We start from the raw sequence: 7,514 nt of genomic DNA on the forward strand, positions 1-7,514 counted from the left end.
AATCCCTCCGCCCCAAACATCAAACAACACCGCCAAGGCAGCTTTTTACTTTGGGATCACTTATCTTTGGGTCACAGTGAATGGACTCCAGTAAGCACGTATGTGTGAATCACCAGACAATCTGGTTTTCCACATTTCTCTTTAGAAGGATGGCAACAGTCTTATCCTCAACTGTCCAGCCCTGCCCCAACTTACTGGATGAGGCAAGACCCTCTCTCCTGCTCCGTGTTGGAGCAGTTAAGTCCAAATCCTTCCTGATGGCACGAGGGAGCAAAGGATGACCGTGCTGCTTGGAACTGGTTCTGCAGTCCACCTCTGACCTCATCCTCAACCTTCAGACCCTGACAAGCAGTTGGCCAACTCACAAGCCTTCTGGGCTGGAAGCTTGGGAACAGGGGAGTTTTACACACGTGCCTATGTTGCGTATGCTGCGGGATGGCTCTGAGCTGAGAACATGTGAAACCACCCTGGAAGAAGAGGGCAGAGGCAAGGATATGGTAGGCGTGGGGGAGAACGTGGCAGCTTCTCCTCTTCCCCAGAGGTGAGCTACCTGCAAGCAACTGCGAACCCCCCTAGAGATTCCTAGCACCTTCTCGAACCCTGGCCGGAAGCCTTTCAGGAGCTGTGTGAATATAACCTGGGCTTCTGGCTCCGGGGCCCCTCAGCAGTGATTAGATCCTTTAGTGGTAGAGTCTCTGATTACACAAATAACCCATAATTACCTTTGTGTTTCCTTTCAAGCTCTACCTATAATTGTGAATCTTCCCCGATGGCTGGGGGAATGCTAGGTGGGTTGGGATATGTGCTGACATCAGAAAATAGAATGAACGATACGCAGAAATAACTGCTAGGTCTCAGATGTCTTTTCCTGGCCCGTCCCCGCCCGGACCACTGGGGAGCCTAGTGTTAGGGACCTTTTTTTAACCTTGAGCTAAATACAAGAGGCAGCCCACGTGTGGTACCTACTATACCATTGGCACAGTCAAGGCTTTTCAACCTAATACACACTGTCCTGCTCTCGACTGGTTGTAACCACTCAATATAATACTTTGTAGAGCACCTACTACCAACTACAGAGTAGTTAGTAGCTAGAGCTCTGGAGTCAGACAGACCTGGTTCAAATCCTAGCTATGCCACTTGAGGCCATGTAACCTTGGGATAGTTACTGTGTCTGGTTTTCAGTTTCCTTCTCCACCTAATGGAAATAGTGTCTCGTGGGGTAACTGCATGAAAGAAATGAGATTATACATGTAAAGATCTGAGGACAGTGCATTTAATAAATGCTAACTATTAACATTATTGCATCTGTATATATTTTAATTTGTACAATGTTGTCTCACTAGTCACACAAAAAAATACACGAAAGTGCTTTGAAAAATTTAAAGCGTCATATAAATTAAAGGTGTCAGTGGTGATCATCTCATAGGAGTATTTCTCAACTCTTCCACCTCCTTAAAGACTGGGACTACATCCTATGTCCCACAGTGTATTGCACGACGATGGGCAAACAGTAAGCCCTCAGTAAATGCTTCTTATTTGACTGGAGCAACATGGCATAGCGTAAAGAGCGTAGATATCGGGAGACTAGGCTGGGATAAAATTCGTTTAAGGCAGGAGGGAGCCAGTCTGCAGTCATAATTTATTCATTCAACAAATATTTGTTGAACACATTCTATGTGCTAGATATTGAGTCCAGATAATTTCATCACAAGGAGGCCGTGCAAGTTCCCACAAAGCCAAGTCCCTGGGCAGTCTCCACGACACCAGCCCACTCTACTGCACAAAGGTGGCGGCCAACATTGTTCACCACCAGACAAACGGCCCATTGCTGTGGGATAAGCCAGTCCTGCCCGGCTGGAAGTAGCTCTGAGAGTTGGGAGAGGGAGGGACAGTGAGAGAGTGGGCCGCTTCCAACAGAAATGACAGGAACTGCTGCCCGTTAATGTATCTTTATTTACACTCGGTCCACAGTTCGATCCCCAGTCCATACAATGCTCCTTCCCCTGGACGTCAGCTCCCCTCCCCTCCGTCACCTATGCGGTCGGCCCCGGGCCCACTTCACCCTGCCCCTCTGCTGTCACAGCTGCCTGCTGGGTGGGAGTATGGCAGAATGGTATGTGTGGTCACCAGAGGGCACTGAGAGTGGGCTTCAGTGGCATGTGAAACCTGGCAGAGTCTCAGATCCCCAAGCGGGGAGAGAAGAAAGCCGAGACAACAAGTGAGGGAGGGAGGCAGGGGCTGAGGTTACGGGGGGTCGGGGTGGGGAATCCAGTGTACAAATTCAGGGTCTGTTGGCTTAACCGATGCTTCTGGTGTTTGTCTCATCCCCGCATTCGACACGGTTGCCTGGAGATGCTCTGGCGTGTCGGGAAAGTGTGGAGGGGTCCAGCCCGTGGTCTCCGTGCCTGCTGCCTCTGGGACGACGGTACACCTACCAGGCTCTGCCTGCGTCAGAAGCACTGGCCAAAGTCAAGGCTGCAACAGCATTCCCAGCCCGTAAGAGTCCTCTCCAGCTGTCCCCGAAGAAGCGAGGTCCCTCTCAGTAGCTGACCTACTAGAGAAGGGGACTCTCCATTGCAGGCAACCGACCAGATTCCCAGACTGCGTGTCTCCTTCTCTTCACACCGGGAGCAGACAGATTGTGGAGGAGTAGCAGGAGGAAGGAGGGGGAGCCGGAAGAAGTGGGGAGAAGGGAACAAAACCCAGGAGGGGCTCTTCATCGGGCTCTTCACCTGAAGTCCCAGGTCTGGCGCAGGTGCAGCTCTAGGGAGGTGCTCTGGTTACATGGCTTCCTTCTCTCTCTGGGAACACCTGCTGAGTTTCATCTCTGTCAGCTGGATATACCGGATCACGTTGGTGTCTGCGAGGACAAAAGCACACCTTAGGGAACGCGTGGTGGGGGAACTGTGGGGTCTCTACGCAGATTCAGGTCAAAGCTGTGTCTGCTGGGGCGCCTGGGTGGCGCAGTCAGTTAAGCGTCCGACTTCAGCCAGGTCACGATCTCGCGGTCCGTGAGTTCGAGCCCCGCGTCGGGCTCTGGGCTGATGGCTCGGAGCCTGGAGCCTGTTTCCGATTCTGTGTCTCCCTCTCTCTCTGCCCCTCCCCCGTTCATGCTCCTTTTTCCCCTTTCCCAAAAAAAAAATAAAAAAAAAAAAAAAAAAAAAAGCTGTGTCTGCAGATCACGGAGCCTGAGGGGGCGACCAGGAGTCCGGCCTCCCCTCCACCGCCCCTACCAAATGTGGACGGGTCACTGGGACCCAGGGGGCAGACGGGAAGGAGAGGAGAGCGGGGGGGACTCCCTCCACTTACTCCCAGGCAGCAGCACATCCCAGTGGTGCTGAGTCAGCACAGCTGGTGGAGACTCTGGAGTTTCACCTCAGGCAAGTTACCAACTTCTCTGAGCCTCCTGTCTCATCCGCAGGAAACAGCCTCCGTTTTTCAAATGCCTACTTTGGGCCTCGCTTGCTACCTTCATTATCCATTTAACCCTCATTACAATCATCTCGAGTACCTGGCATCATCCTCACCGTGACAAAAGGGAGAGCTGAGCCCTGGAGAGATTAAGACGCCCAAGGAGACGCGTGGTAAGTGGTGCACCTGACTCGGCAGCCTGCCTCCCCTGGGGATCATGGTGCCTTCTTCATAAAATTGTTGCGAGGACCAAAATAGGTAAGTCTAAAAGCGCTTCATCCAATGAGCGATACATATTGAGGGAATGTAAACGTTTTCCAATCGAAGAGTTTAAAATGACTCTGCTTCCATTGTCTTATATTTGTCTTGATCAGTAAGGTCAGGCACCACCTCGCCACAAATGGGGCATTTCCCCCCCCCCAATGTCAGGCATTGAATTAGTGACTGGGGCATGGCAGGGAACAGCCACCTAGCTCTACGCGCACCGCGATACAAGGGCTTCGGGGCTGCCTGGGATGCGACACTTCAGGAAGCAGAAATGGATGTCGTCTACTACTCAAAAATGCCAGCGGTAGCATCTAGAACGGTGCTGGCATATAGAAGCGTCCAAGAAAATTCTGTTAAACGAGTCTGGTTCTTCGTCCTCACGTCTCCCTTAGTCTGCGCTATAGAACACAATTTATATGCAGAAAACAAATCAACAGCACATAAAAGGAAAGATATGGGTGTTCTTTCGAACTATGGGGAGAAAAGTATACATTTGGATGTTGGCAAACTGGTCCTGAGGTTCTTAAAGACTTTTTGAAGGAGAATCGCATTTTTTAAAAAATCAGCCACGTGAACGACCATGGCAACATCAAGTCAAACTCAAGGCAAACATAGTAATGCCACCGGTTACCTCCTCAAAGAGGCTCTTCCTGACGACCCGGCCTAAAACAGCACCCCCTTTACTCCTGATTCTTTTACGCTGCTTTATTGTCTTCCTAGCACTTACCACTACTAAATATTACATTATCTGTCCATTTGTTTACTGTCCATCTTCCTGTCATAACGTAAGAAACTCCTTGAAGGTAGCAGCTTCCTTTGGTTCGCTATCTGTGCAATACTTCCTGACCCATTGGACCCGCTCAATAAATATCCGTGGAATGAATGCATGGCTGAGCTGGTGGATATGAATTTAAGTGGGTGGTCCAGGTAATGCAGGCTCTAAGAAACGGCACTTGACCAGAGAAGTCAGAGCACACTTCCCGTAAGATGCCGAGCCTAGCGCCAAGAGCATCCATTCGTATTCTGTCTCGCCAAGTGGAGCGTGAGATCCTCACAAGGTGGGACTATACCTTCTCAGTCACATCCCTGGCGCCCAGCACAAACTGTGGCACGCACTAAAAATTCAGTATGTATTTATTGAGTAAGTGAAAAGAGCTGGATCCTGGGTTGGGAAAAAAAAAAAACCCAAAGAATTCCATATTCTATTTGAAAGAGGTGCCCAAGCTCCCTGGAACCCAGACCCCAGGCAAATGCACGGACTGTTTACTCTCCTCATTCCAGGTCCTGGCCCACACTGGGCTGTGCTAGCCAGGGAGCTGAGCACCGCCAAGAGAAGGCCTCAGGAGCTGCCAGCGGGGCTGACGGTAAGAAAACAAAGCAATTGTCGCCTTCCTTACCTGTCGGCTGTCGGGTCCTTGCTTCTTTCAGGTAGTAGAGGGCTTTGTCATAGTCTCCAAGGTGGTAGAAGGCCACACCAGACCGGTAAAGGGCCTTGAAGTTCTCTCCTTCTTTCTTCAGGACTTTGAGGCAATACTCTTTGACTCGTTCATAGTTTACCAGCTCGGCCTGGAGCAGGCAGGCTACAGAGGAAGAGAGAAAGGAAGGGGAAAGTTATCAACACAGCAGACTCAATGTCTCTCTTTGGTTTTCTCCCTGCCCAGAAAAGGTTTAGTCGTGTTGGGGCTTCACATGGGATTTGTCATCAAATAATCCAGGGTCCTCGGACTCAGTTTCATGACCAGCAAGCTGTGTGACCTTAAGTGAGTTACCTGGCGTGGCATTATGGGTCGAATTGTGTCCCCTCCAAAAAGATATGTTGGAGTCCTATCCTAATTCCCAGTACATCAGAATGTGACTTATTCGGAAATAGGACCTTTACAAAAAAGGTAATCAAGTTAAAGTAAGGTCGTTGGAGTGGGTCCTAATCCAATATGACCGGAGTCTTCATAAAAAAACACACTATAGACGGAATGTCTATGTTTCCCCCCACAAATTCATGTGTTGAAAACCAGTCCCCGGTGAGATGGTAGTTGGAGGTGGCTAGGTCATGAGGGTTGTGCTCTTCGAAGAGACCTTAGAGAGCTCCCTTGCCCCTTCTGCCACGTGAGGACACAGCGAGAAGATGGCCGTCTGTGAACTAGGAAGCAGACTCTCACCAGACACCAAATCTACTACCTTGATCTTGGACTTCCCAGCCTTCAGAACTGTGAGGAATAATTGTGTTGTTAGAGCCACCTGGTCCATGCTATTGTTACAGCAGCCCAAACAGACTAAGACAAGGGGAAGTTCGGACACAGACACAGAAACACACGGAGCTCAGACGACATGAAGCGACACGGGGAAAACATGGCCATCTATTAGCCAAGGAATGCTTGAGGTCACCAGGAAGTAGGAGAGAAGCATGGGGCAGATTCTCCCTCACAGCCCTCACCTTGATCTGGAACTCTGACGCGAGAAATTTCCAGCGTTTAAGCCGCCAGTTTACGAGACTTGTTGTGGCAGCCCTAGGAATAAGCTCCAAGAAGCAATAACAATACTAACTGTGGTTAATACTTGTCAAGTGCTCACCTTGTGCGGGGCGCTTGTGTCACTGCTTGTATTCCCTGACATGATCCTCGGGATACCACGAGATAGGTCCTACTCTTCTTCCCATTTTACAGATGAGGAAGCTGAGGCTCAGAAAGATCAGGTCATTTCCCAAGGTCACATAACATGAGAGAGGCAAGGCTGAAATTCAGATCTAAGCTGCCAGGCTCCACAGCCCAAGTTCTTTATTGAGTTGGTGAGGGGGATTTTCTAAAATAATGGCCATAAAGTATTTAACACAGGGCTTGGTACACAGCAAGTACCCAAGGTGTTATTTAATATTCTTACAATTCTTTTCAACCCTGCACCCCTTCAGGGACAACTGCCTCTGACTTTCTTCAAGTTCCCTTTCATACGAATTTCTTTGCAGTTCCTGGGAGCAGGGACCTTTTAATGGGCCAGTTCCCAGATTGTACAGGGCACACCTCTGGACCCGCGAGGCCCCGTGTCCCTGCTGAGGCTGGCAGGTACCCATGGTGGGGCCCGTTCCTATTCTCTATCAGCCATCTCTGAGTAAATCATCTCTCCTTGAAACTTTCTCTCACCAGAAATCAGCCAGAGGGCCAGGGTCAGGGTCAGGGTCAGGGTCAGGAAGCGCGTGAGAACCTAGAGAGTGATGCCCTCTTTCCTCGTGTGCCCAGGGGCCTCCCTGCCTCACCCTACTCCCAGCCCTGCTGAGCTAGCTACCTCCCCCTCCGTGCGATCACTCAAATGTTTAGTAGGCATTGAGCAAAGATTGTCTTACACGTGACGGAGGGATTGCCAAAAAATGGGATGCAGGGCAGGGAAAGACACCTGTCTGCTTCTTTGAAGTGAATAAAGAGAGAATAAAAAGAGATGTAGGAAACAAAAGTGTTCTTCCCGCCAAGACCAGACTGGGTGGTGGTGGGAGAATGCAGACCTCCAGGCCTTGTGCTCCCATTTATCCTACATGAGACGAAGTATATAGGTCTCTTTGGGATGGAGACAAGTCAGTGATTTAAATCTTCGGGGGTCTAACTTCAGCTGTTTTGATCCTTTAAACAACCTCCCAGGGGTCAGAATTGCTGAGTAGGAGACCTAATGCCCTTTCACTGGGCATTCTGGGCAAAAATAAGACCCCAAACCAAAAAACCCACATCCCTCTTGTAGGCTGAGGGGGAGGGGCACCACACAGTCTCTCTCGGGTTGAAAGTGTGAGAACCAGGAAGTGGAAAGAGAGTCAGCCTAGATCTAGAAACTGACCCATCAGGTTCCACAGCCCCCCCCCC

The 7,514-nt window shown here is 50.2% G+C and overlaps 1 protein-coding gene across 1 annotated transcript in view; it reads right to left on the reverse strand.

Moving 5' to 3' along the window:
- Window positions 1-1,250: 1,250 nt before the first annotated feature.
- The window catches only part of TTC9 (tetratricopeptide repeat domain 9), a 32,293-nt gene continuing 26,029 nt past the window's right edge, over window positions 1,251-7,514 (reverse strand). The window contains exons 2-3 of the mRNA XM_049612550.1: window positions 5,076-5,258; window positions 1,251-2,860 (exon numbers count right to left, since the gene is read on the reverse strand). Coding sequence (XP_049468507.1) covers window positions 2,781-2,860; window positions 5,076-5,258 — 263 coding nt within the window. The 3' untranslated portion in view covers window positions 1,251-2,780. The remainder of the gene's footprint in view (window positions 2,861-5,075; window positions 5,259-7,514) is intronic.

This window comes from Panthera uncia, assembly GCF_023721935.1.
Source record: "Panthera uncia isolate 11264 chromosome B3 unlocalized genomic scaffold, Puncia_PCG_1.0 HiC_scaffold_1, whole genome shotgun sequence".
In the NCBI taxonomy this organism is placed as follows: Eukaryota; Metazoa; Chordata; class Mammalia; order Carnivora; family Felidae; genus Panthera; species Panthera uncia.